General features: G+C 42.6%; 3 protein-coding genes and 1 long non-coding RNA gene across 6 annotated transcripts in view; 2 read left to right on the forward strand and 2 right to left on the reverse strand.

Moving 5' to 3' along the window:
• Positions 1–160: 160 nt before the first annotated feature.
• Positions 161–745, reverse strand: LOC135338297 (uncharacterized). Its single transcript, XR_010395477.1, has 2 exons — positions 638–745; positions 161–456 (listed from the first exon to the last, which is right to left on the reverse strand). It is a non-coding gene; the product is annotated as an uncharacterized LOC135338297 (long non-coding RNA).
• Positions 746–4,728: 3,983 nt separating this feature from the next.
• Positions 4,729–12,429, forward strand: LOC135338299 (uncharacterized). 2 transcript variants are annotated; one of them, XM_064534382.1, is made up of 30 exons: positions 4,729–4,829; positions 4,924–5,046; positions 5,248–5,361; positions 5,471–5,542; positions 5,609–5,637; positions 5,894–5,961; positions 6,036–6,117; positions 6,277–6,460; positions 6,704–6,781; positions 6,914–7,042; positions 7,121–7,199; positions 7,267–7,346; positions 7,401–7,450; positions 7,508–7,580; positions 7,643–7,675; positions 7,845–8,014; positions 8,145–8,254; positions 8,314–8,560; positions 8,636–8,828; positions 9,111–9,227; positions 9,553–9,719; positions 9,828–9,855; positions 9,927–10,174; positions 10,309–10,433; positions 10,812–10,843; positions 10,908–11,039; positions 11,284–11,398; positions 11,457–11,518; positions 11,791–11,871; positions 12,202–12,429. In XM_064534382.1, the coding sequence occupies exons 1-30, from the start codon at positions 4,788–4,790 to the stop codon at positions 12,352–12,354; spliced, it is 3,216 nt and encodes a 1,071-aa protein (XP_064390452.1). In that variant the 5' UTR covers positions 4,729–4,787; the 3' UTR covers positions 12,355–12,429. The 2 variants fall into 2 exon arrangements, with proteins under 2 accessions (XP_064390452.1, XP_064390453.1); XM_064534383.1 differs by having other exon boundaries at positions 7,267–7,337.
• Positions 12,430–12,567: 138 nt separating this feature from the next.
• Positions 12,568–25,009, reverse strand: LOC135338298 (unconventional myosin-Ie-like). Its single transcript, XM_064534381.1, has 29 exons — positions 24,838–25,009; positions 24,476–24,601; positions 22,830–22,919; positions 22,350–22,444; positions 21,822–21,999; positions 21,365–21,442; positions 21,146–21,230; positions 20,966–21,069; positions 20,398–20,530; positions 20,007–20,203; positions 19,028–19,108; positions 18,730–18,900; positions 18,468–18,554; positions 18,003–18,172; positions 17,691–17,772; positions 17,335–17,441; positions 17,022–17,120; positions 16,689–16,833; positions 16,288–16,402; positions 15,821–15,931; positions 15,688–15,746; positions 15,567–15,626; positions 15,302–15,390; positions 14,843–14,992; positions 14,206–14,354; positions 13,811–14,076; positions 13,573–13,715; positions 13,147–13,304; positions 12,568–12,818 (listed from the first exon to the last, which is right to left on the reverse strand). Exons 1-29 carry the CDS (start codon positions 24,838–24,840, stop codon positions 12,742–12,744), a joined length of 3,408 nt encoding a protein of 1,135 aa, XP_064390451.1. The 5' UTR covers positions 24,841–25,009; the 3' UTR covers positions 12,568–12,741.
• A 13-nt stretch (positions 25,010–25,022) lies between these two features.
• LOC135338302 (uncharacterized) overlaps positions 25,023–27,922 on the forward strand; it is a 3,278-nt gene continuing 378 nt past the window's right edge. Inside the window, exons 1-15 of one of the 2 annotated variants that reach the window (XM_064534386.1) lie at positions 25,023–25,394; positions 25,444–25,493; positions 25,546–25,645; positions 25,712–25,800; positions 25,851–25,923; positions 26,144–26,293; positions 26,405–26,620; positions 26,672–26,761; positions 26,817–26,882; positions 26,956–27,044; positions 27,190–27,248; positions 27,404–27,495; positions 27,582–27,630; positions 27,721–27,815; positions 27,868–27,922. The exon at positions 27,868–27,922 is cut by the window's right edge and continues 378 nt beyond it. In XM_064534386.1, coding sequence (XP_064390456.1) covers positions 25,173–25,394; positions 25,444–25,493; positions 25,546–25,645; positions 25,712–25,800; positions 25,851–25,923; positions 26,144–26,293; positions 26,405–26,620; positions 26,672–26,761; positions 26,817–26,882; positions 26,956–27,044; positions 27,190–27,248; positions 27,404–27,495; positions 27,582–27,630; positions 27,721–27,800 — 1,425 coding nt within the window. In that variant the 5' untranslated portion in view covers positions 25,023–25,172 and the 3' untranslated portion in view covers positions 27,801–27,815; positions 27,868–27,922. The remainder of the gene's footprint in view (positions 25,395–25,443; positions 25,494–25,545; positions 25,646–25,711; positions 25,801–25,850; positions 25,924–26,143; positions 26,294–26,404; positions 26,621–26,671; positions 26,762–26,816; positions 26,883–26,955; positions 27,045–27,189; positions 27,249–27,403; positions 27,496–27,581; positions 27,631–27,720; positions 27,816–27,867) is intronic. The other variant, XM_064534385.1, reaches the window with a different exon arrangement.

Consider the following 27,922-nt stretch of genomic DNA (forward strand, 5'->3'; position numbering starts at 1 on the left):
CGCGTTGCAAAAACTGCATAGTAAGCAGTAATTAATTGGATACAAGATGGGCCACATCCATGTGTGTGTCCAGTGGTCATGCAGCTTTGATTGTGGTAATTATGTTCAACCAGACTTACTTATTATACAACAATGAGTAACAGGAAGAGACCAAGTCAAGTGCCAATTTCAACATTCTTCAAAAAGAGTAAAGCAAGTACGGTTTCACATAAATAAAAATCCAAATCATATAAATAAGGAGCTGCCTTGAGAGAGTGCCATGTGATGACATATCCAAATGTGAATCTTCTGTTGACATTGGCTCTGACACTTCCTATTACATCTTGTGAGAGCGAGAGGAGTTTCAGCCAACTAAAAACTTATTAAGACAGCCCGACGTGCTACCATGTCGGAAATCGAGATTGGGTTCACTTGCTTTAATGAATATCAATCGTGACCGATGCAACCAGCTTTTGTCTGCAGAAAATATGAAAAAACTAGTAGTATCATACAGCCAGCTACACCCAAGGAGAATGAAACTCCCTTTTATGCTACCTGATGATTGAATGTCTTTATAATTATGTGTTTTTTACAATTAATTATTAAATACGCTAAGCTCTTGTATAAAAATTAGTCATTTACTCACTCACACACTTACTTAACTTCTTGATCTTACTATCACTGGACTGGAGCCATAGCTATAGCTAGACATAATCTTACATCTACTACGGTACTATAATACCTCCCTAGCCCTTGGCCTAGCACTCAGGTGACAGGAACGACACCGGTGTCACAGGACACGGCCTCCCCCAGGACAGTAGCTCCGGGGGGGGTTCCGTCCTTAGGATATTTCCTCCCCCTGGAGTTTCTGTCCTAGGACAAAAGCTCCTACCCCAGGACCAGAGCTCCCCCATTCTGCGGTGCAGGTGAAAGTCAGTCCACAGGTAATCTGAGAAGACTAGTCTAGGCTACGAAGTAAACAGCCATAGACTAGATGCAATAGATGCTGTATCTATTATGTTATAGATCTCAATACTCAATAAATACAACAATGCAAGAGAAAGAAGTACAATAAATATAACCAAAAGTGCACAAATCATAAAGTGATACAACCAGAACAAAACCAATTACCTACTGGTTCATTGCGAATTTTGGCACAGCGATAGTGATACTACTCACTAAATTTGTCACACATGACCATATCCTCAAAAGAGTCCGGTCTCTTGCACATGCAGTATATTGTAATGGCAATGGTTTGTGGTGTTGGTCTTTTGGGCATCGCTTTCTTTGTGCGAGGGAACCGTGAGAGTTTGCCCTTCTCAAAGCACTTAATGAGATGTGCTCTCATTTTGGCCTCATCAAACACTAGAGAATCCACATTATCGTTCATAGCAGCGTGATTGCAGCAGCAATGCTAAATAGTCCGCAGTTGTTAGCACCCTCTTGCTGCTGGAGAGCCACCACAGAGCCCATTGCATTGAATTAATGGGCTATACACTTGTGCTATCTGGAGCTCAGTACTTGGGGAAAGCGTTATATGGACCTTTCCAGGTGCAGTCCATTTTCCCTCCCATTCGATGAGAATTGGCCATATTCTTTAGCATGACACTGCTGCCAACTGGATAACTCTACGACAAAAATGGCAAAAATTAAGCTAAAATTTGCTATATAAAATAATACCTTCAAAGAGTTATGCTTGTTGTCATACTGCTGCTTCTGTTTTTGCTGTGCAGCAGCAATGTTCTCCTTGGCATTGAGGTGACAGCGATCACGAATTTCCATCAACCTTCGGAGAATTCCATCCATGTCTTCTCCGTCTTCTTCATTTTCAGTCTCCTCTCCACTCAATTGGTCAGCATCTCCTCTATCTTCTATAGCGTCGGCACCATCTCGTTGATCCATATCAAAAGTAACAGCTTTCCGCGGGTGGCGATTGAACATTAAGAAAAAGGGTGTGTACTTTGATGACGCCTACAATCAAAAAATAAAAGCATGCATGATATAATAATTAAAATTTTACCTGTTTTGATATGCGATAGGCATAAAGAGCAGCAGAGAGATGCTGATCCCAGTCATCAGTACTAGAATCGATTACCTTCTTGAGAGTGTTCACTAGAGTCTGGTTGAAGCGTTCATCAAGGCCATTTGTTTGTGGGTGGTAAGCACTTGATACGCAGTGCTGTATGTCAGTCAACTGAAAAAGTCGGGTGTTGATTTCGTTGACAAACTCTCTTCCTTGGTCTGATTGAATCACTTTTGGCCACCCATGCCTGCAAAATGTGTCAAACAGAAATTTTGCTACACCTTCTGCTGATTTTGATGGGAGTGGGGCAGCCTCAGGCCACTTAGAAATAGTCTGAGAGCGTGATAATGTACTTGTTTCCAGAGCTTGTTTCAGGTAGAGGTCCTACTAAGTCAATACCAACTCTGTACCAGACCTTTGTCACAGGGATGGGATGTAGTTCTGCTCTGGGCTTCTGCAGTTGGTGATTCGTTCGTTGGCATTTGTCGCAGTGCTTGCAGAGCTGTATGACGTCAGCATGTAGGCCTTTCCAGTAGAAATCCTGAGTAACCTACATGCATGAAACAGATATAATTATACTTTATAAGATATGATGATAAATATACCTTTCCATAGGTCTTGTCTCTCCCAAAATGCATTCCATCCAGTCCATCGTGGCACATGTTTAGTATCCTGCTTTTCTCCTCTTGCTTCACCACAACTCTTCTCATTCTATGCATGCCAGTGCTGTCCTTCTCAGGCAGGTATAAGCATTGTTGCTGCAGAGCATATCTTTGAACTTTGTCTCTTATACTTCTCTTGTCATTAGTGGAAAGCCCGTCTCTGTATTTCTTCTGGCCAGCATTGCTGGCAGCAGTCTTGTACAGCAGTATGTCCTCATACTCTTGTTGAGTAGCCATTCTGATTGCTAACAGTCTATACATTTCTCATGCACTCGCACGTACGCTTATACTATAGCCTTGACAGGTTTTGACAGGGTACATGAACCCGGATGATATATCCTGGGGGCGGGGATTCTGTCCTAGGACGAAACCACCGGGGGGGAGGCATTGTCCTAAGACCGCAGGCTCCGGGGGAGAAACTGTCGCCCGGAGGTTCTATCCTATGACACCGGAAATGGGCGGGTTTACAACGGAAGTGGGCGTGGTCCAATTTTTCGCGCTGCGCGCGGCTTAATACTCGCCCTTTGGGCTCGTTATCCTTTTGCTTTTAGGAACCACCCTTTTCTAATGTCTAGATCCGCCTCTGATTTGTCCCTGGACCAGCCATGCGTGGGCTTTATCCATGCATGGTCTGTCCAAATTGACAAACATTTTTATCTCTCAAATATGAACTATTATAATTAGAGCCCCGGTTTATAACCCACACGCTACATGGGTGAACTGCAACAAGTCACAAACGTAGGAGGAAGGGCATCTTTTAGCCTCGATCCCAGGCCGCACTTTCTCTCTGAGGCCTACTCTAGCTTTCGATAGCAGCCGTACTGTCTTTCATTAGTCAGTGCAGTAGCACCTACTACCTTTCATTAGCTAATAGGTAGCTAGCAGCCCTACTGTCTCTTTCATTAGTCAGTAGCATACGTCGTAAGCTTACTACCTTTCATCTATATGATAAGATAACAATAATAGATGCATGCCAAGTCAGTGATATATGTTTATTAAAATTAATGTAAAATTCATTCCTTCTACTATATATATTTAACACTCTTGAGCGAAAGCATAACATGGCAAGAGGCATTAGCACAGCGCAGCTTGCGACACTCGTTGTACCTGTCACGGATAATGCTTGTTCCTGTCAAGAAGCCCCTGTGTGACTTAATTAGTTGGTGGATAGTATACTGCCGGATAAAGGTGCCCTAAAACAATGGTTGTAACTTTTTTCGAAACAGCCAACATGCGCATCAGGACATTAAAAAAAATATCAGCACTTTTACGGACAGCCAGCATGATCTCTAGATTTGTTTTACAATAATTTATATATACACAAACAAAGAATAGAAGAAACATTGTAATTAGTATAATTATTCATGTTCATCTCTTGGTTCTGAATTAACACAAACATTACGAAAAATAAGCAGTCATCATTTCTTTGCCTCAGCTGCTTTTTTTTGCTTTTCTCTCATGATGTCAGCGTCACGTTCTTTCCTTGACTCCAGCCCCTGCGCCTTGTTGCCACCCTCTGTACTTGCCTTGCCCTTGCCCAGGGCTGCCTGCTTCTTGGCATTCCTGGCTCTTGCCAACTCTCTCTGGTTGCCTCCTGCATGGGGGGAAACAAAGTAGCGTCAAATAGGTTGACATTATAATATTAAATCTGTCCTTCCCTGCATGTATGCAATGCATCTTAAAGAAAGAAAAAAGTATACACAGGTATCATTTATATATGTACACTTAAGAATAATTTAAGGGTGAACGACAACAACACTGGACTGCTAATGCTAAAAACTTAAATAGTATCTCTAGAGATATTAAACATACGTGTCATTGTGGAGATGGAACTTTGGACCGGATTGGAACAGGGAATGATTGAATAAAAGGGCCTGTAAAATGAATGGAACAGGGTAATCCCATAAATCAATCACACACACCTTTGTGAAGGGCAGTAAGGATGAGGCTATGAAGAGCTTTTGATAGAAGAAAGGCTTGAATTCTTACTTTAGACAACAATGGAATTGCCTTTTGTTTACTTGCTAATATTTCGTTTTCGCTATTTTAGATCATCTATGACTATGGTAAAGATCGTTGAATATGGGAACATTAATTTTGTTGTCATAGGAACGCATATCAAAATGGCGACTTTAGGGGTGCAGAGGAATTCTACCTCACAGAAGGTACGCTATAAGATTACCTTGTATGAATGTGTGTCTTTCCTAGTTGGTAGGATGTGTGTGGATTCTGAACATTACTGTACCTTGTACCTTCCAGGGTGTGAGGCTAACAAGCAGGGGCTTCCCCAGTCTGTTCCGGGCAGACTCTGATGATGAGACGTCCTCAGATAGTGGCGGTGAGAGGGAACAGAATGCACAGCCATCACGTCTTCCACTGAATGTACGTTACAGTACATATCATTGTGCAGTCACCAGTGCATCTGTACGTCTACTAGTCAACGAAAATTACCCGCTATACGGTATTTCTATTGATTACATAGACATAAACGAGCACACTACGTATCATTGTACACCGCATCTCTACATCTAGACCTACATATAATTATACTATTAAACAATATTTAATTTTGTGCTTCTGTAGGAGGTGATTACGCATACTCCAAAGACACTTGCAACATTGCTTGACTTGCTGTTACCAAGACTACAGCCCTCTGCTGACGTCAAGAGTGTCTCTCTCCGGGATCAGAAAAGCCTAGTGAGTTATGATGTTTGTATACGTACAGTATGTGTGTGTATGTGTGTGTGTGTGTGTGTGTGTGTACGTGGGTGTGTGTGCAATTCTCACAAGTGTTTCCTCACTGTAGATGAACGCACTTGTGGGGGAGCTGGCCTCTCAGTTCTCAGTCATTCAGCACCAGATAGATGATCCGTTTTTGGTGAGTACTAACTTGGTGCCCCCTCACTGTTAAATACACAAACTATTCACTTTGCCATTTTTGCAGAATCCACAACAGAATAAGGACTTACACAGGTAACTGTACCATAGTGTGTGTGTGTGTGTGTGTGTGTGTGTGTGTGTGTGTGTGTGTGTGTGTGTGTGTGTGTGTGCGCGTGTGTGTGTGTGTGTGTGCGTGTGCGTGTGTGCGTGTGTGTGTGTGTGTGCGTGTGTGTGTGTGCGTGTGTGCGTGTGCGTGTGTGCGTGTGTGTGTGTGTGTGTGTGTGTGCGTGTGCGTGTGCGTGTGCGTGTGCGTGCGTGTGTGTGTTTAGTTGAGTTATATAACTTACAGGAGAGTGGTAGTGAGAGTATGTGAAATCATCGAGGAGCTATACCAACAATTCCTGGCCAAGACAGCAGGTACAATAACATTCACATGCATCAATCTTCACACAGAATTACATGTGCTCACCTGCCCTGCCCCCTATGCACAGCTGTTGACAGTGGTGCTGTGTTCAGTGCAGCTGCTAATCTGAGCAGAGTGAGAGCTCAGCTTACCCTTGAGGCCAACAAGCGGTATGCCCATATCTAGCCTTGTTCCCGGTCCGACTTTTCTTTAATTGAACGCTAGGTTTTCCCTTCCTGTCTATTAGAAAAAAATCGGCCTGGGACCGAGGCTATCCCATATCATCCTATTGCCAATGTTGTATCTTTATCATTTTTTTACCCCTGCAGGTTAAACATTCCGTTGATTCGTCGGCAAGTCCTCACTCAGATTAGAGGAGCGCTCCCCTCGATTAGAGTAGATTCCTCCTCTGGTCACGTGACACGGAGGATCAGGCAGCAGCGACTACCCCCCATTCCCAAGCAGGAGTCAAAGAGGAGAGTTATCATCAAGGATCTAAATGACCTACACCTGGTACATTAAGCATGTATAATAATACAATGTATATAACGAAAAAATTTTATGATTTTGCGAATTTTATCGAAGATTACAACTGCCAAATTAATTTATCGGTGGACGCAACGTCATTGCTGTAGTAGCCACGCCTGAGACACCAAATTAAAAACGACAATTCGGTACAATGGCTTATTCGCCCAATATACTATTCGCCAAATTTTCTCGTTATAATTATCATTGTACCACTAATTGTTACTCTAGGATGAGCCCCTGGACAGGAAGAGGGCTGGTGGTGATGTGCGTATGGAGAGTGGAGCCGTGCGCAAGAGAATACACAAGGTACGCAATCGACTGCCGTTCTACAATAATATATAATTAATATACCGTATAGTGGGTAATTTTCGTTGATGAAAATTTTCAAATGAACTACCCATTTAATTATACTATTAATTACCACTATTTCAACACTAGTTGCAATCCAGAGTGCCACGCCCCCCTAGTGTGGAGGAAGACACGCCCTTTGTGGTGGAGGATGAGTACAGTCGTCCCGAGATTGAGACTAGTCAGAGCACTATTAAACAGCCGCCATCACCCTCAAAGGTTGGACATGTCTTGAGCTTGTGCGTGTGTGTGTGATCGGCTACTATTGTTAAATTTGATGATCACGTGATTGTACAGTTGCGTCGTGTTTCCTCTCTGCCTGAGTTATGGGGAGCGTTCTTGCTCTGTGACCTCGGATTGACCTCTAGGCCTGACAGTGAGTTACCTCTTGACGACGATGGTAAAAGGTCATTGTTAAGTGATTCATGTGTATGTGTGTGTAGGGCCGTCTAACAAGAGTGGAGAACAGGCTCTCCTGGGTCTACAACGTCTTCCTAGTGTTGAGAACTTCACGGTAAAACTGGTGATGCAAAATGCGTGTAAATCATGACTCCTTATACACAATTTATACATGTAGGACTTTAGGCTCAGTGGGAACGAAGTGTCTTCAAGCACTGAGAGCAAGCAGTGAGTCAGATTACAATTATAGAATCTGTTACATGTATGATGGCCTCTCTCTTACAGACTTGGAGAGTACACTGTCCAGGACCTGAGCAAAGATTTGCAATCTCTCTGTCAGCCTTCAAGTGGAAATGAGGTCAGTTAACTTATAAATGGAATACTGAAATATAGGCTAAGAATTATATTCTTTTATTACAGATTGGAGTGGACGAGCTTTATCCACTATTACAGGTACATGTAAGAATATGTATAATTATAGACTCTAATTTGTGTGTTTTTGTAGTCAAAAATTAATGATCCCTCTTAGAGAGATTCACTTGGTGTGTGTTTTGTAGTTAAAAGTATCCTCAGATATATTATTATTCTGTGTTTCTAAGAGTTAAGTGATTCACTGCCACAGGCCCATGGTCATGGTCTGAGCTCACGCGGGTGTCAGAGGCTGGCCCAGTACGATGCTCAGCAGAGGAGGGAGAGAGAGGGGGGATGTGAAGAGGACACTGTCAGCACTTCCACTGAGAGCAGGATACCCTCTGTATCCACTCCACAGCAGCTCATCTACCTCGACGTGGAGTGAGTAAATACGTCATTTCTCTCTTTTGTTGAACATTGAGGAAATTTTGGATTCCTGTAGTTTGTACGTGTGTTTTGGAGTTAAAATGATCTTCTTGGGCACTTTGTGAATGATCATGTATTTGTACAGCCATGCAGTGAGGGGATCCTCCTACCATCCCTCTATGGATGTAGAGTCCAGACCTAGTCTTAGCCGATCGTCTACCCAAGCACCGCCTGAGCAATCACAGTTACTCTCTGGTAAGTGCTTTAAAATAAAATACAAACCCAATTTACGTATAATTATGATTGTATTGCAGATTTTGGTGGCAGTTTCGGAGGTAACAGCTTCAGAGGCCATAGTTATGTAGGTAGTAGTCTTGGAGGCAGCAATTTAGAACAGAGTGGACTAAGACTGGTAGACACTACAGAGATGTTGATACGGTCTCCTGGAGGCAGCCAACCAGAAGCCAGTGCTGTCATGATGAATGCTGAGGAGTTTGCAGAAGTTGATTTTGTAGAAGCCGATTTTGAGGAGAATGCGTCCACTGGCTTCCCAGTAGCTGGGTATGTGTCACTAGCTAGATTTATTAGAATTAGCTAATTTTTTAAATTCACTCTATAATGTATACTTATACGTAGGTTTGAAAGGCTAGAAGATGGTGAAGTGTCCCCCCAACTTCCCTCCCCTGTGCCTCAGCCTGCAGTGGTCACCACACGGCTGGAAGGAGTGGGTGTGGTCAGAACTACGGACGTGCGTGTCTCCGAGCGTACTCTTCTTAATGATTTGAAACTTAAACCATATGGACCAATCTACAACCAACTCACTGGAGAAGTACGTATGCTTCTTGCAGTAGCAGTGACATCATATTGATGGTTACAGTAATATAGCTACCATTGTAGAGGTCCTCTTTTGAGGGGTTGTCTTGTACACAAACTGTCCATTATTACCTTTATCCAGTGCTAACCGTTATTCTATGTACTAGTGCATACGTGTCAATATATACAGCTGTATTTCAAGTACACAGTGTGTTTTAAATTACGTACTATAGACTAAGAAGTCTCTACTCAGTGTATACACTGCATGTACATTTACATATCACTTTGCTGTGTATAGTTGGACAGCTCCATGATAGCTGAGCTGGACAGCAATCTTCACGAGGGCCAAGAACTAAAAGAGATCTATGAGGAGATCATGAAAACACTACCGACCAAACATCTAGAATTCACTAGCGTAAGTACACACACACTTCTCCTGATACTCATACAGGCTGTAATAAAATGACATATTTTTGCGGGAATGAGAGTAAAATCGCAAAAATGTGGACTCACAGATAATTAGAAAATGCAATGAAAACCTGGAGGTACTTAGAAAGGCTATAAATAACATTAATTTCACAACTTTAACAGAATTTAATCCCAGCAAAATGAGCTAAAAAGTGAAATCGCAGACAAATCTACCTGTGAAAATATGTCACTTTGTAAACTGCTAATGATGCTAGAAACAAAAAGAGTGTATTAATGATGTGATGAAGTGTGTACTCTTCCCTCCCCCATAGGAGCCTACCTTACAGCCGGCCATTGCTACTCCAGTGGATCTCTCTCGTATCCTTGCCTCTGATACTCTTCATCACCGACGCAGCAGGAGGGTAATCAATAAGAGCCTCTATCGGCCCATACCACACCCGTGGGGGTCAGAGGTCAGCAGGACAGACTGGGAGAAGAGGTAGCTTGTGGAGATTAATAAATACTTGTTTGTACATTAGTGTGTTATGGAAGTATATATTCATTGTACAATAATAATTATTATTGTGTGTTCTTTTCTATAATACAGCAACCAGTATCAAGGCCCTGAATATGGAGTAAGTGTGTGCCAGTAACTGCATGTGCTTGGAAGTATTAATAACTTTATATCAAAATTATTGCAATACAGATCAAACCTGGAGGTGGTGTCCCCCTGGTCCCTCAATCGTCTAAAGTCCCTCATCCTTACACCACGTGGGCCAACACTTGGAGCTCCACCATTAACACTGACGACTACTTCAAGTACGTCTCACGGACAGAGTCAGACTATCTCCGCCTGGTCTACCACCTCTATGACTCAGAGGGGAGTGACTCGGAGGAGGAGGAGGAGGCTAAACTCAAGAGGGAGCATCTCGAGCAGCAACACCGGAAACTCTTGTGAGGGTGGTTTTGTTCTACATGTTACTACATCCTGTTAATAGTTGTCTTGCTTGGCTATCCTTCAAAATAACCCTTATCTGATTACTTCATGTACGTATCTCATGTGTGTGATGTGTGTGATGTGTGTACAGGGCCCAAGAGGCTCGGCGTAGGCAGCGCTACAGTGCCAAGAGTCGCTATGAGGCTGGACTCTGGAATGTGAACACTGTGACAATGGGTGGACTGGGAGGGGACCCAGACGCATCCTCTGATGAAGGTAATACCACACCTACATTGTAGTAATATCTCCATAATATTATCAACATATAATATAGTAGCTACATGTACTTCTCCAAGCAGTGCGGTTTTGCTGGGAGCCATGAACTTTGACCAGTCCCGCTGCTGTATATAATTTATACATATACATGTATTAGCATCTAAAGTACATGTACATGGCATTACCAGCTGTCACTTTGTGTGTTATAAGAGAGGCTGAATTGTTTTTATTGCCTTTTTCTGAGCTGTGTGTGCTAACAATGTGCGTGTGTGCTAACAATGTCTGTGTGTGCTAACAATGTGCGTGTGTGCGTGTGTGCGCGTGTGTGCGCGTGTTGCTATGTAGTCGATCACTAAACGAAATATTCTCGTTTTGCAGAACCAGAGATTCCTATCGCTGATCATGAACAGGTAGAGACTATTATTATACTTACACATAAGAAGAACAATACTTGAAATACCCCCCCCCCCTTAGATGTCATTATCCCCTGAGGAGGGCCAGAAGAGATTGTGTGAGCTGTGGCGACGATTGCATTTCCCCGAGTCCCTTCAAGTGGACATGGCCATCAAATACAGTAACCCACAAAAATCTTCACAATTCATCACTGTGAGCCAATTTGTAAATGCATAATAACATTTTGTAAGTTTTTGTGAATTTCATATGAAATTTCATGGAAAACTTTAGGCCTACTTGTGTTATACTGATCGCAAATCTGTTAAATTTTTGTCCCTTGAAAATTATCTGCTATACAGTACATGTATATGTACTAAAACTAATGTAGCCTTGATTGAAGTCTTTACATGGCATTACCAGCTGTCAAATGTTATTCCCATGCTATATACATGTACAGGTATTAGGCTTATGGGACAAGGTGGCGTGTGTCATAGAAAACCGAGAAAAGCTTCTATCTGACCTGGAGAATTTTGAGAGAGAGGCCTCCGATCCGACCAGGTTCTTCTCAAAAGGTGGGACTATAGTATAGTGTAGTGTGGTGCTTTACTCTGTGTTGGTGTGTGTGTTCAGGCACTAGAGGATCGGCAGTTTCTAGACTCAGTGAGGCTAAAACAAGAGACAGTCTGCACAAGGTGGGAGGCTAGTGATTGTCTGTACTGTACTAGCTGTGATGTGTGTACATAATGCCCACACTTCCTCTGGTGTGTACATACACTACTGTAGTATGTGTGTACCATCCTTTAATAATAATGTGCATGTCCAGTTCCTTTAGTGTACACTGTTAATTGCATGTACTGTGTACACTGACTCTTTATAATGTGTGTACTGTACGTATTATGTAATTGTGTGTACATAAATTGACAATATTCGTTTACCGCTACATAATAATATACATTGTGTGCAGAGGCTGGACTCAGTGGACAAGCAGGTCTCGCGTATCGTGCATAAACTACGCTCTAAATATGGAGACACTGTTACCTACAAGGTGAGAGCTTACTGTTGTCACTATCATGCTACCCTTAGCCTGTTGACTCGAAGGAACCTATGTATCACATAAACTATAGCCATTACATTGATAACAATATCCTATTAAACTACCGAACCAATGTAGCCATTACAGCGATAACAACTTAACTACTGAACATTACAGTGATAACAATAATAACTAGTACTGAACCTACGTAGCCATTATATTGCTATTAACTACTAGGGCTCTTCAGAGCTCTATAGGCTTCTAATAGGCTTCCGACATGTCAATAATCATGTACATTTAGCTACATATTGCTGATTGAGACTCCTCCCCATGCACATGCAGGGTCGTTGTTATCAGGACAAGATGAGCTCGGACCGCACTGAGATGCTCTACTGGCTGCAACAGCAAAGGAGAGCGGACGTCCTACAATTGCAACCAGCTGTGCTCAGCTTGCCTCAGCCGATGGTCACTGTACCATTGGACAATGCTATATAGCTAAATTATTGCTATATCTACGATTGTATAATTTGTGTGTTTGTTGCAAGTTCAAATGAATTATCTTATGAATTACGATGACATTGTACCTACAGTCTGTACTTTGTTTCACTATAGTACAGGGCATAAACTTATGTTATTGAATTTAACCATGAAAGAGAGGTGGAGCTGGTCTGTAGTATTTACCGTATTTCCTCTCCACAATAATAATAATTATTTCCAAAACATTTTATATAGTCACTAATAATTATGCATATGTACACAAGATGAACACACAAGGTTATCAAAACTAAAGGCTAGAACACATGCAAGCACAAATTAACAACAGAAATGAACATAACTATAGACCTGTCACCAAGCACAATGAAAACTACATGCCTAATAGACTCAAATTTTCTCGATATAGTTATTTGGAAAGAGTCCTTCTTTGCCCCGTACTCTGCCCTTCCACCAGCCCGAAGCATCTGTAGGGGAACACACACATAGTCATGCACGAGGGGAACACACACACGGTCATATGGGGGGGGAGGGGGGGCGTGGGGACACACACACAGCTGTTATAAAAACAATCATTATAATTTTTATGCTAAATATAATTATTATGGTTATACATTGAAAAATTACATGTAGAACACTCTAGCCCCTCCCTCACAATTAATACCGGTGAATGCTTCTTAATTAAGCATTTTCAAAGAAAAAACCACACCCATCATACAATGCCACGTATATACAAGTAACTGCTCTCAAAATTGTACTTCATAAAAAGACCCCACAAACAAAAGCTAGCCTCACCTTCTTTGATGATGTCAATAATGTCTCCTTCTTTGAATGACAATTCATCCGTGTCAGTCGCATCGTAATCAAATACTGCCTTACACTTGGGCAGAGCAGGTGCTGGTTTGGGTCCACGAGCGGGGGGCTTGGCCCGAGACTTGGGAGGTGGGCGTGTACTAGAGGGGGAGGAGGGACAAACGTAATCTCTTGTAACTACATGCACCTGCAAACTACAGCTCCTTAATAAATACACACAATTTCTACTGTACACGATTCAAGGGGAAAATCAGAAGATTCAAAACCTCCAAGTACTGGAAAAGGCAGATGCTAACTAGATGCTAACATTACAGGTGGAGTACAGTATAGAAAATACCACACAAAACACTGTATTTATAGGAGACACACAGAGTACATGTTGATTAGATTTATACGAGTAAAACACACCCTCCTCCCTCGGGAGTTTTCATAAATTCGTGTTTGGAGTAGTCTGTGATACTCTCGGCTCGCGCTCTCTTGGATGCACCCTCCTTATGCAACTTTGGCTGGTTACCACGACGAGTAAAACTGCCCTTGCTATTTCGCTGAGGCTGGGGGGGGGGGGAATCACATTATTTACTTATGTAAAATGGGAATAATAATAATTATTATAGCTTATAATGACACAAGACAGACGTAGACTGACCTGTCCTTTTGAGCCTCCGACTGCCTTCTTCCCTCCTCCTGGTGCTGGACGGCCTCCTCCTGGCGCTGGTCTCCCACCCCCTGGTGCTGGACGACCTCCTCCCGGTGCTGGCCGACCCCCTCCTGGTGCTGGTCTACCCCCTCCCGGTGGAGGACGGCCCCCTCCTGGTGGGGGGCGACCACCCCCTGGTGCTGGTCTCCCTCCTGCAGGGGGACCTCTGCGCCCCCCGCCCGTGTTCTTGGTAGGAGGTCGTTCATGGGACGGAGCTGAAAGTTTAAAGAAAAACGTTAATAAAAAGACTATTGTATTCCATTTCATTGCCATTCTATAGTAGTCTACTCTTCCAATTCTACTCCATTTTCCTTTTTTGTATTCAGAGACACTATTATACTCACTTGTACTACTGGGAAGTCCTGGTCCTATGGTGACATGTAGTGTTTTCCCTGAGGGCTTGAGCAACGTGACGTCCCCCTGTCCCTGATGGAACTGCAACATGCGAGAGCCTCCACCACCGAACCCCTCCTTCTTAACGAGGAACTGGAGACTGCAGTGAATCATGAGAGCACGTTTATGCAAAGTGTGCAGTAGCACAATTACCAGTATACAGAATTGACAGTTTTGATATCTGACGTTCCTAACTCAAATTACGGCCTCTCAAAGTTAGCTCTGAAAATAGGTCCATTTCAGAAAAAAAACCTATTCTCCACGCTTGACGGGAAACAATTTACTGATCTAAGCACACCATACTGTAGCACTACCAAACAGCTACTAAATGCATCTTTAGTTTTGATATCGGACATTCCTAACTCAAGTTATGGCCTCTCAAAGTATGCTTAGATCAGGCCTGTTTCTCGAAGCTAAATTTGATAATCCATAACTTATGTTAGGATCAAACGTCCCATTTCAAAACTAAAAATGTAGTAAGTAGACCATTGACAGTGCAGATCAGCAAATTTTTCTGGCCCAAATTTGAGAACAAGCATGGGCCTGTTCTCATACTCAAGCCTTCAGAAAGACACTAGAGGTACAAACCTTCTGTTGAAAGTGAAGGAGAGCTTTGAGGAAGTGATGGTCTGGTATTTCTCTGAGAGGAGGGTGAGGAACTCGGTCTTGAGCACTGTCTCCATGACACTGTCGTACTCTCCCTTCACATGGAGCACCACAAAGTCGTCCTGGAACGGACTGTAGGGGCGGGTGTGGAGTGTGTGTGAGGGGGGTGGAGTAGAGTGTGTGTGGGGGCGGGTGTGGAGTGTGTGTGAGGGGGGTGGAGTAGAGTGTGTGTGGGGGCGGGTGTGGAGTGTGAGTGTGTGAGGGGGGTGGAGTGGAGTGTGTGATGGATATACATGTAAGCTACAAATCTTAGGTAATGGGTTTAAAGTAAAGTACAATATTTTTAAACTACTCTATAGAATGTCTCTTGGAAAGTCAATAATTGTAACTAGGTAGGTAGTGAAGCAAACAGCTGTTTATGGTACGACTCCTCCTAGTTACCTGAGTGATACTGAGGATATATTCTCCAGAGGTATCTTCCTCTTAACCACCTCCACAAACTGACCCTTCATTGGTCCCTTCTCCTTGATCTGCAAACACGTAAGCATGCACACTAAAAGAATGACCCCTAAGGAAAATATTCTCGTATGTACGTTTGGAAGCTCCATTTATATACAGCTATAGTGTATACGAGCACAGACATGGTCTGACATGCAGTATGAACCATTACTGTAACAACAAGTCCAGTACTGTACTAGTGACGAACCTTTTCTCTGCCTATCAAGTAGACGAATGAAGGTGACAGCATGAGATCTCTCTTGGCAGTCTAAGTGAAAAGTACGCAACTTGATTGATCACGCACGACATTAAATACAAAGCAAACGAACCTTGAACCTCCTGTCGTACTTAGTTACGGTCTGTGCAAAGTCAATCCTTTCTCTCTTACCTGAATAGACGGTGTTTAATTACAATCAGTGTTCCGACCACTAAAAGTACATTAATGCATTTACATGTACGTACCGACTAGAGCCCTCAGGGAAGGATTCTCTGCAAAGCCCAGATAGTCCCCGGCAAAGTTTCGATTGATGGTCAATGTCTTCCTCTCTTTCTTGTTGAGCAGGATGTCAGAGGCTGTAGGAGTGAGAGCATTATTATTGGGAGAAGGATTTGGAATTTCATTTATTATGTAGAAATATGCTCATGAGAATTCGGCACACCAAGCATACGTACACCATTAAAAATTTTATGCATAATTATGCACATGTAGCCTATGTTTTTTCTTTGAGACTGAAACACATCATTAGAATGTACTTCAAAGGGCTACAAAACGCATATTTTAATTGTGTGAAAATGCACAATCCTAACTCAAGTTATGAGCACGCAAATCAAGGTTAGCTATCAAAGCAGGTCCATTTCAGCAATCACCAAGGGCCTTGGGCTATAATATACATACATGTATATTTAGCTACTCTCGCAAGAGCCCTCACCTTTCTTCTTGAGCAGGTAAAAGTATTGGTCAGATTTGTACCTCCGAAACGCCTTCTGTATGATACGAGCGAACCCGTCGTACTTCCTCTCTCTTAACTCCTCAAGCAGAAACAGCTGGAGGTGGGGGGTGGGGGGTGGGGTTATAACAATTATCATTAAAAGCCTAAGCTGGAGGTGGGTGGGGGTGGGTCAATATGGAACCTATCTTGACTATTATACCTACATGTACATGTAATGCAGCAGCATATGAACACAGTCACATGACAAATCTACATGTAGCTAAACAAGTGAACAGCTGTTGTGTTACACACACACACACACAACATACAATACACGAACAATGTACATACACTAATCACTGCATACACACACACGACTGCACACAACACGAATAACTCACTGCTTCAGGGCTTTTAACGAAGACCTTTGACCTCCCCAGCTGCCACTGATCTGGCTCCATGTTGACAGCTGCCATAAGGTGCTTGATGCCGTCCGTAGTGCTGCCATGCCAACGAGGGTACGTCTCAGGGGTCAGGATGCAATACCTGTCATTTAATACAAAAATAAAATTATGAGCATTTGAGGAAAATCAAAGCCTCAGAAAATCATTAAAATTGCAGCTTTTAGAAAATCAGAAAATCAATAAAATTGCACGTACGTGTACTAACGTGTACTACATGTATATACCAGTTGCACTAAAGTTGTATGTTTGTGGCTTTAATATTTACTGTACCTTCTGAGGAACTTTTCAAACTCTCTCCTATACGCATAGCCGGCTCTCCTTACTCTGATGTTCTCCTTCAGACCCAGGTACTCCACTTGGTGACGAACTCTGAACCCAAACAAACAAAAGATCAAAATTATGAATATCAAGACACTACAACGAAAAAATACCTACGGCTGCTATAGTATTAAAGAGACGTGTAAAAGGGGCGAGAATTATTATCAGTACACTGTATCAGTAACTCTCGCCCCATTTCTTCCCCACTCTACATGTATGTATATATACCATACAACACAGCTGCTCAGATGGAGACCACACCCACCTCTCGTTCTCCCAGTCGTGAGGCTTCTTGGTCTCGTTGGGTTTGATGCAGCGGATGTAATGAGGCGTGCACTTCATGAGTCTGCCCACTAGGTCGTTGGCTTGCGTCTACACACATTACAGTGACACAGGAGTTAAATCAAGGGGTTAATGAAGTTAGTAAGGTCAGGCTGCGGCTACACACAATACAGTGACACAAGGGTTAAATCAAGGGGTTAATAAGGTTATATACTTAGTAAGGTCGTTGGCTTGGCCAAGTCAAATTGCTAACTTAATTATAAATGTAGGCGGGATAATTAGTGGTCAACTAAAGGAAGGCTTGGGCCAAAGCTAGACACAACATGTCATGTGACCTACCCTGATCTTTGAGCTGACTGTGGTGGGCCTGCCCCTCTTTTCAGCATTGATGTCATCAGGGAATAAAGTCCGAATGAATGTGCTGCAAAGTATAACACCAATAAAATCATGAGTCACTTAATTACAAGTACGTACATGTAGGCTAATACACACAGTCTGTAGCTATTCGCCATCAAAGCACACTAGCTAGAGCTGTAAAGAGGTCATGTGACACACACTCCTAGACGTGAGCCAGTCATGTGACACACACTCCAAAAGACGAGCCAGTCATGTGACACATACTCCAAAAGACAAGCCAGTCATGTGACGTACTTGGTGCTGCTCTGCATGAGCTCGATGCAGTCCCTGAAGAGGACGTCTCTGTTCTTATCACTGAATCCATCTGCCTCGTACGTCACCTTGCCAGCGTAATGCTGGATAGTGAATCCAGCTGCAAACCCCACATAGTGCTCTCGTCCGGGCAGCTGTACCTCGTTCAGTTTCTATGGAAACATACAAAATCATAAATTATGCTGTACATGACCGAGAATCGCATATAATTTATATTTGAATAAGCCACAAAATCAACACGTAAAATTAGCCACTAAAAATAAAATACTGACTGTGCAGGTGCTGCACGGTTTGAATTCTACATGTAGCTATATACACAATGTAGGTCTTAATTACATTCCATTGTAGATCTGCTGAAGCCCAAGCTACACACACAAATGTACAACTCTAGGTCCTTAAGTTTACTTCCCTCGTGCTTTGGTACATGTGCTGAGGTGTCCTACTCACCTCTAATAGTTTTCCATCTGCTCCCTCTGACTGCCCGTGCATTTGGAAGCAGATGTCGTCCAGTACAGACATGATACCAGGGGGGCGCTGTGTGTGTGTGTGTGTGTGGGGGGGGGGGGGGTGGGGGGTATTATGATATTCAATTTTACTTTTAAACCAAATTAAAGTTATGGGAGGTCAAAGAAAGTTCCTGGATGGCCTGATATCTAGCCTTTGAGATGACACATTGAGGTACAAAACAAACAACAAGCCCCCCACATACCTTTGACTCTATGAGATCACAAACGATCTTGTTGTTGAAGTAGTCAATGGGAGTCCACTTAATCCCCTCCTGTACGTACTCCTCTTGCTCTGCCTTCAACGTCAGCTCGATAAAGATTTGCTGTAGCTTCTCGTTCACAAAGTTGATGCAAAACTGCTCGAAGCCGTTTTTCTGCAGAAGAATATCAGCTGAATGTCATGTGACAATAATGCAGCCAACTACGCTAAAACGACAATACACGAGGTGGGGTATTCTATTCACCAACCAGAGGGTGGAGTGACCACACCCACCAACCCACCATGAAAATCTCAAAGCCGTAGATGTCCAGCACACCAATTGTCAGCTCATCCTTGTCCTTCTGCATGGCTTTGTTCACAGACTGTGTGTGTGTGTGTGTGTGTGTGTGTGTGTGTGTGTGTGTGTGTGTGTGTGTGTGTGTTTGTGTGTGTGTGTGTGTGTGTGTGTGTGTGGGGGGGGTGGGGGGTGAAGTCAGATCTACATTGCATATAATAATTATTTGAATACAATATGCAGTGTGAATGCAGGTACATGTAGAAGACAAAGGTACTTTTCGTGAGGCTTACACGTACATGATGAAGAAACAACCCAAAAAGGTTTGTGCATGTATAAGTACTGCAGATGGCTATGTATATGTACAGAGACTAAACTATGGTCTATTAGAGATGGTACCACAATATACGTGTGCATCATACATGTAGCAACATACGTGTGCATCATACATGTAGCAACATACGTGTGCATCATACATGTAGCAACATACGTGTGCATCATACATGTAGCAACATACGTGTGCATCATACATGTAGCAACATACGTGTGCATCATACATGTAGCAACATACGTGTGCATCATACATGTAGCAACATACGTGTGCATCATACATGTAGCAACATACGTGTGCATCATACATGTAGCAACATACGTGTGCATCATACATGTAGCAACATACGTGTGCATCATACATGTAGCAACATACGTGTGCATCATACATGTAGCAACATACGTGTGCATCATACATGTAGCAACATACGTGTGCATCATACATGTAGCAACATACGTGTGCATCATACATGTAGCAACATACGTGTGCATCATACATGTAGCAACATACGTGTGCATCATACATGTAGCAACATACGTGTGCATCATACATGTAGCAACATACGTGTGCATCATACATGTAGCAACATACGTATGCATCATACATGTAGCAACATACGTATGCATCATACATGTAGCAATGGAGCCACTCTCACCTGGACCAGCCAGTCAAAGACACGTGAGTAGAGAGCCTTTGAGAGTGCATCACGTGTGTAGGTGGCTTGCTCCACGTTGAGCTTCATCTGGATGGTCTCAGACTGTGTCCCCCACTTGCCCTCCACCACACGCCCAGTCAGCTTGTCCTTGAGTTGTGCCGCCTCTACCCCCATCAGGTACGCAGGGAACTGTAGGACTGGGGGGCAAGGGAGAAATTTAAAGAGTAGCCCCCCAGACTATACTGTTCAAGCTACATTGTAGGCTCTAAAGTATTTTTTACACACCATTCAGACACTGGATTATGAGTTAACATCCCTCTATAAACAGTATCTAACCACATCAAAAGATTGTCTAAACCACATCAAAGGGTTTGGTAGTCACATGACTTACATCCATCGTCCTCGGGTATGGCGTAGTTGCCGTCTTCACTGAAGGCAATGTTTCCAAGATGGAGGATACCGGCAATGATCTGTAGGATGTTGGTCTGCGTGTCTCCATCTATCTCCATCACATCCATGGCATGCTGTGAGGGTGTTAGGGTGTGTGTGTGTGTGTGTGTGTGTGTGTGTGTGTGTGTGTGTGTGTGTGTGTATGAGGGTGGTGTGTGTATGAGGGTGTGAGGGTGTTAGGGTGTGTGTGTGTGTGTGTGTATGAGGGTGGTGTGTGTGTATGAGGGTGGTGTGTGTATGAGGGTGTGAGGGTGTTAGGGTGTGTGTGTGTGTGTGTATGAGGGTGGTGTGTGTGTATGAGGGTGGTGTGTGTATGAGGGTGTGAGGGTGTTAGGGTGTGTGTGTGTGTATGAGGGTGTGTGTGGGTGTGTGAGGGTGTGTGGGTGTGGATGTGAGTGTGTGAGGATGTGAGGGTAAAAATTGTACTGCAATGTATAGGCCTTCAAAATTCTAAGAAATATACAACTTACTAATTTTAAAATAAAACATCTAGGCGCACTAGAACCTACCAGTGTGTCTTGCAAGTCTTTCTTGTCATCAGTTCCGTCCACAGTGTAGGTCCCACTCTGGTTCAGGTACCAGTAGTAGTCCACATTTGCTATGCCCAGACCCTCTGAATGGGAACAGGGATATTGGAATGAAACACTCAGTAACTATAGGAACCAGAGTAAGCAGCAGCCACCACCCACCTCTCATTTCAGAGTCAGCCCCGGAGATGAGTTGGTAAAAGATATGGAAGCATCTCTCTCCTTCGTTCTGACCCACCACTCGAGACTGCGGTAGTGACCAGAGAAATGGTAAACTTTAACTTTTTAGTGCAAAACATGATCTCTAAACAACATTTGTGTAGAGATCATCAGTTATGGGTACATTGGCTTGACCAACGGATCGGACCGTCAAATGATCACCTTTTCTAGTAGGAAGTTAGAGATCTTTCCACCATCTGGCAAACCTCCTCTAGAGAACTGGATCTCCATGTACTTGCCCTGTGGTGTTGGTGGAGTGGGTGGAAGGATAATATAATGTACACCAATTATAGTAATGGACGCACAGCTCAATCAACTTCTGTACTAATCCTAGGAGCTGCTGTATTGAACTTCCTAAATACCGTATTACAAGCATAAGCGAATTTTGATCATTTCGCAAAACAAAAACTTATAAATTATTAGTAACTGGTACGACCACGATCCTTGCCAGAACACAATAGTTAGATCGCAAATTTCTGCTGATTTGGCTTACTCGCAAAGGTTCTTCATCTGCAAAATATTCTAGTAATACGGTATACACCGCAGCTATAAATTATAATAATAGCAATCTAGCTCCTCATATATTTGACCCCATTTCTAACAAAGCTACTATACTCACAAATCTACTGGAGTTGTTGTTCCTGACAGTTTTGGCATTCCCGAATGCCTCCAGTAGAGGGTTGGACTCAAGGATCACGTCCTTCACTCTCTGTACGCTTGGACCACCCCCTGATACTCGGGCTATGTACTGCATGATGTACTTTGCACCTACAGTCTTGCCGGCACCACTCTCTCCACTACATGTGTGTGTGTGTGTGTTGTGTGTGGGTGTGTGTGTGTGTTGGGTGTGTGGGTGTTGGGGGGATTAAACATTTCCAGAGAAAGGAAGTTTGCACATAGTGAAAATACTCATCATTCCCATACCATAATAGGCATTTTCTCATCACACAAAGGCATACAGTGTTTACATAACTAACGGAGAACCTACACACATAACCACTACTACACTAACATCAAAGCAATCGAGAGGAAACACTATAATTATATATTCACGCACGTATGTATCGAAGGTGATTACGATGATTATATAACACTTTATATACAGATTACACAGTAGTTTATCACTACGGTGATAACAAAACCTCACCTGATGATAACACACTGATTTTCATTCTCTATCAACATGTTACGATACATGTTGTCCGTCAACGCCCACACATGAGGGGGGTTCTCGTAGGAGGCCTGAAAAACGACAGGAAGACAATTAAAAAACTATACCCTTACAAATTGTGTGCCAAATAAGCTTTTGAATGGGGAAAGTGATATTATACACATTGTGTATGTCTTGCCAAATGATTATAATTATTTGATGAATAATAGAAGTAGGCACACGTACATGTATATATTACAGTGTGTTGTACAGGGTGTTTATAATATAAACTTATAAAGGGAGAAACAAATGGTACGAAGCTCTCAAAGTCAATGGAGCCCAACGAGGTATGTGCGCTGATGTGTTGAATGTAAGCACACACACACACACACACACACACCGCACACACACACACACTCACACACCGCACACACACCGCACACACACACACACTCACACATATACACACCCACTCACCGCACACTGGTATATTTCAACCTCTTTGTCAGTGAAGTAGGGCATCTGCTTGAAGGGGTTGATTGAGATGAGCACAGGGCCAATGTATGTCTGGGGGGCAGAGTCAAGGGGGTACAGGGCGGGGGGGCAGTGTCAAGGGGGTACAGGGGCCGATAATAATGAGATTGACAATGTGTGTATACAGTTAGTGGGAAAGGAAGCAGTTATACACGTGAAATGCAGGTCATACAAATTATGTAAGTGGATGTACAATGTAAACACAGAGGGAGCCATACACACACACACACACCACGCAGCTTAGTCAATACCTAATATGGTGCTAACCCACCATCTGCCCTCCACTCATCAGAACCCCTGGGGGGCTTCTGTTGTACACACACTGGTACTGGCATCTAGGTACACATGACGTTGTCATAACTACCACACAAGCGAACACGTCACACAATATTGGATAACAAAGCTACTTGGCAAAATAATGGCTAGTATTTTTTCCTGTACATTATTCTTATTTTAACGAGCGGAGACTTTCATCAATATAATTATTATTTATCCATTCAACATTCACTCATATTTATTTTATCTTGGTACTGATCTACATACATACATACATACATAGCTCGGTATAGCTATTAACACACGTAGTTTAAAGGTCAACATTGCACAGATGTCTGAAATGGCAAAAGTTTCTATCATAACAATCTTATTGCATGGACACTATGTTAGGGACATTACATGTCCTGCTGATACTTTCCGTTTATACCCAAAAATGGACATTTCCCAAGTACATGTACATAATGAACAAGCTAACCCCATTGTCACTGTTGCCATTGACAGCAACACCACCGCTTATCAGTGAGAGCCAAGATCAAAAGTGACGTGTAACGACATGTACAAATAGGGTTTACATAATCGTCAATACAAGGTGTATACATAATAACTCAACTCTATACAAAATGTAATGTGCAAAAACATCCCCAAAAAAGACTAATTTAGAGTCAATAAGTGACACACACCCTTTGACCCAATTTGGACAATTCTCTTTGCAATTAGTATTCTACATACACTCCATTGTAGCCAGTGCTCAAGCCATATAAGTTACTATAGGACATAATGTAATTATTTCATGGGATTGTGTGCTGACATAACTAATCCAATCATCCAATCACTGAACCCCTTTCCAGCTATCCTCATAGCAACCAACAACGGGAGGAAAATACTGTACATTGGATCACAATACACTAGCCAGCTATTAGTAAACTGGCAAGTTACATAAGTATACACAGCAAACCTAATACTATGTAGTGTCGAGCTGTAAATGAAAGGAAAATAATCAGCTCCAAGGTAAACACAACACAAGGCTGTTCAAGGGATGGCAGGTCATGACTCTCCCACAAGGTTCTACGGTTGCGGAAACAAAGTGGCCACACCAAACAGATCAATTAGTCACTTCTGGCTGGTTGTAATTTATTTATACTGAGGGGTAGGACTATCATTTACTTATATCCTAGTTGAGACTACATTATTTAGTTACATATTAAGGGACATTACTGCACAAAACTCTTTAGCAACGCAATAATTTCAATGAGTACAACATTCAACCCGGGCACTTCTTTCATGGTTATTTATGTCAGGGTAACTTAGGATACATAAATGAGGTCGTCAAAGAAACGCTTCTTGAGGTTTTCGACAATGGCAGACTCTTGGATCTTGACGAGCAGCACCATGTCCTCCACACCACTGGCCTTCTTGTTTCTGCTCTGCCAGTGGTAAGCCTGGGGAAAAAGATAATTCATTCATACGTCTTGACTACATTGTATGCTGAGATTGCTTTACGAAAACACATGAGGCTTTAACTATATTCTAGCTAGCATTTATATGGAGATTACACTGTGTACATAGAGGTTCATTCTTATAGCATGGCTATAGAGACTAGATGTATATACTTAAATGGTGTGGTGATATAATGTATATAATAATATTATGTGTTGATGTCTAAAGATAAACTTACCATGACTAGACTCCCTTTGGCTCGAGGCTAGCTTGTGGCAGCTGTACAGTGCAATGTGTTCTTTCTATGATACCACTGGCACACTATCTGTACGTACCTAGCTATGCAAGATCTCAGGATGATGTACTCAAAAGGTAAGTGGCATGTGACGATAGACAGCTAATAGTCTAGCTACCACACCCCTATCTCCACCTATCTAGCTACACTCTCCACCTCCACACAAACCATGTGCAGTTGAGTTCACTGTACTACATCATGCTGCAGTACTAAACCTTGGAGCAAAAAAGACAGCTAGCTTTCTGTGACTAAGGTACTATCCGCTTGCTGCAGTAGAGATGTCGAACAAAGCAAAGGGAAGCTCTCTACAAGCCAGAGAAAGACCCAAGCTGAAACAGGGGGGTGGGGCTAGTAGGTCTGCAGAAGCTGTGAAAGGAATACAACCTGCAACCATAAAGAAAGTGCCAGTACTGCACACACACTCTCATCATAGTTTCCCGGATGACCCTACTGGTCTGTCCAAGAGTGCGACTGTCACCAGACTGGAAAAGGAGCTAATAGTGAGTAGTGAAATTCAGTGAAGTACGTACTTCCTCTTATGCACTCCAGGAACTGAAACGAGAAAACTCTGCTCTAAAGAAGGAGCTCACTGACATTAAGTATGCAGTTTTCAGAATGCATCCAATATTCTAATATTTTCGTTCACTCTAGGGCTTTGCATGAGCAGCTGATTCACGAGTCTCCTCAAGAAAACTTCTCTGAGAAGAGAGTCAATTTGCTGAAGTCACAACTCTTTCAGTTGGAGAGACAAGTATGACATCAAGTTTTTGGAATAGTTATATTTTCTTAGCTGTTTGATTGCAATTCCTTGTTGCAGGTGCTGTTGATGTCTCAAGCTCTGGGTAGTCGAGGAGAGCTTCTAGTGGACTTGTTCAATACAATGGAGTGGCTGGAAGAGAGGGAAAAGTTCGCTCATCTCGTTATGCAATGTGTTACTATAATAAGCTATGTTACAGATTATCCAGCACAGGTGGAGATGTGCTTCAAAGAGTCTCCACTTTAAAACTGAGGCTATCCAAGTACATGAAGGTCAGATGCAATGCATGTACAGTCATCATTGTTAGCTATACTACAAGGATTTTTGGGGATTTTGCAAGAGTGAGTGAAAATGTGGGTTCCAAATATTAAGGGGGTGCTTGACAGGTGAAAGTAGGACATTTACTTGCTCCAAGCGTGTGTAAGAACATAGCAAGCAGGTGACCAACCTGCACTAAAAGAAACTCTGCACTATAATTGTCTTCATGCACAGTCTGGTACGCTGGAGAATCTTGCAGAGCCAGTACGATTCCTGGATGGCTTCATCAGGCCCAAGAAGAGCAGTGCTGTGCAGGGGACCACTTTGACATTGGTGGATATTTGCAGAGGTGGCGCTGTGGACTGTATGAACACAAAACGTTTGGTAGGTTCAATCAGTGTAGGTACTGTATCATCTATTAACAGGTCGCCAAAGTGACGATCAAAATTTAATCAAACGTAACTCTATACGTATGTACTTCCAATGTACATGCAGAGTCATTTGGAGTGTAAGCTAGCAGAGCTCTATGGGCAGTTGATTCAGTTGAAGGGATCTCTTGAAACTGGTCCTCCTAATCTTAGTCGGACTAAACGTCTGCTCCAACCAATCAAAGATCATTGCTGTGATCATGTGACTAAAAGCTGCAAGCTGATTGGTGAATGCTGTCACGATCTGCTATGTCTATCACTTCTTCTACCGACAGCTCCTTGGGTACGTAGGTGTGGTGTTTGGTTGCCATGTCAACACGTTCGTATCTTATAGCCACCTGTGGGGAATAAAGACATATCTCCGACTGTTACTGTCAATGACATTATGAAGAATATGTCTGCTTCTCTGCGAAGTAAAAAAGAGGTGTGTATGATCATAATTGGCATGGTGATGTTACAATTAGCCCCTCCTCCTATAGGTAAAGGATGCGATGGAAGCTGCATATCGTGTCTTCAACTATAGTATTGATATGCAAGAGGAAAAGGTATATTTACTATACTGCATGTCTTTTAGAGTATTGATTCTTCTGCTCTGGCATGTAATCGTTTCTATCGCAGCTGAAATCTCTGAACAGAGAGCTTCAGTTCCATAGAGATGTGTACACCATTCAAGCTGATTACGTTGATGCTCTATTCAAAGGAGTAAGGTACATGTACCTGCTATAGAACATCACGTATATTATATATACTGTATTGTTATTAAGTACCGTTTTCAACAGTCATAAATACTATTGAGACATGCTCTATACAACAACAGTTATTAGCAGTGGATTGTACAATTAACATCTGCAGGTCAGGTTATGAGGAATTTGAGAGATCTCTTCAGGAAATAATCTGCTCACCAGTTGAAGGTATATACGTCACAAACATGCACAATTCAATTAATATTGTATTCCTATACAACATTGTTTTATGGCCACTGTATGACCACCCCTTCTTATGTCGGTGTCTATAGATTATGATGTTAGTATTTCATTTTTATGACTGCCACCCGGTTTTAATCCAGCCTTTCTAAGCAAGTACGATGCCTTGTCTCAGACAGCCAGCGAAGAAGCACTCAAGGACTTCTTGTCATCCATCAAGCAACACTACCCGGAGGTGATTCAAACCCCGTACCTGAGAGGGATTATCTTAGCAGCCCATACAATACGTATATTGATCTCTATAATTATTATTACTGATAGCTGAAGGATGCCATGAGGAGGATTAAAAAGACTGAAACACCATCTACAGGTATAGATATACAATATTGACTATTAATAGCATAATTATTAACCCACCCCCCCCACACACGCACACACACACACACACACACACGCACAGGAGTGGAGACTCTCTCGCTCTTTGGACAGCAATTTTATGAGCAGCTGCACAAACTGGAGGAGAGACAATCTAGGCATTAGTTATGTTATATGCAGGTAATTTTCGTATAAACTGCATACCCAATTAAAAAATTAAATATTCGTAAAGCTCGATGTTTGTTCGGTTTCGTAGCTCTGCTTGCTGGAACTAATTGGGCATGGTA

This window comes from Halichondria panicea, chromosome 7 (assembly GCF_963675165.1).
Source record: "Halichondria panicea chromosome 7, odHalPani1.1, whole genome shotgun sequence".
Taxonomy (NCBI): domain Eukaryota; kingdom Metazoa; phylum Porifera; class Demospongiae; order Suberitida; family Halichondriidae; genus Halichondria; species Halichondria panicea.